Here is a 736-nt window from a genome sequence, read left to right as displayed (position 1 = left end):
TTCCTCCTCTCAGCGGTTCAAGGGCACGGACGGCGCGGAGAAGGCGGTGGAGAAGGCGAAGCCTGCTAAGGCGGAGGAAGCCAAGGGGAAAGCGGCGAAGCCCGAGGAGGCCGTGGAGGAGGTCGGTGCGGCACGGCCGCCTCGCGTTGTTTGGGCGAGGGAGTTATGGGGCAACTGGTTGTGGGGCAGCCAAATTAACCAGGTCTTCAAAACCTGGTTACAGCAAGAAGCCTGGTGTTTGTACCATGCCTTAACCTTATGCAGCTTCTGTAACTTCAGCTAGCGATGGGCTCTGTGCATCTCTCCCAAAGCTTCAGACCTTGCTGAAAATTGCACCAACGCTGCTGCGTTTTCCCCAAACATTACAGCCTTGCAATAATACACTAACATGCCATTCACTAACACCGCGTGCATTCATTTGGTGCCTTGAACTAAGTGGTTTTCAATCCTGAGTGTAGTTGGTCTTAAGACTAGTTAATGCAGCAGTTATAAATCTGTTTTTTGTAAACTTAGGGGCCTCCAAAGTATACAAAATCAATTTTAAAGAAGGGTGATAAAACCAACTTTCCGAAGAAAGGAGACACTGTTCATTGCTGGTATACAGGAAAACTACAGGATGGAACAGTCTTCGATACCAATATTCAAACAAGTAAGATCACGTCTGTATTGTGTGGCTTTTGTTGCAACTGCACGTAGAGGAAATTAGCTGGACTCATTAAGCAGCCTTGGGCAGGCG

The 736-nt window shown here is 48.6% G+C and overlaps 1 protein-coding gene across 1 annotated transcript in view; it reads left to right on the top strand.

Moving 5' to 3' along the window:
• Positions 1-7: 7 nt before the first annotated feature.
• Positions 8-736, top strand: part of FKBP3 (FK506 binding protein 3, 25kDa) — a gene marked incomplete at its 5' end in the record, with an annotated part of 4,520 nt that continues 3,791 nt past the window's right edge. Inside the window, 2 exons of the mRNA XM_009707149.1 lie at positions 8-121; positions 514-649. Coding sequence (XP_009705451.1) covers positions 8-121; positions 514-649 — 250 coding nt within the window. The remainder of the gene's footprint in view (positions 122-513; positions 650-736) is intronic.

This window comes from Cariama cristata, unplaced genomic scaffold (genome assembly GCF_000690535.1).
Source record: "Cariama cristata isolate BGI_N322 unplaced genomic scaffold, ASM69053v1 scaffold23760, whole genome shotgun sequence".
Lineage (NCBI taxonomy): Eukaryota > Metazoa > Chordata > Aves > Cariamiformes > Cariamidae > Cariama > Cariama cristata.
This window is presented reverse-complemented; position numbering and strand designations above follow the sequence as displayed.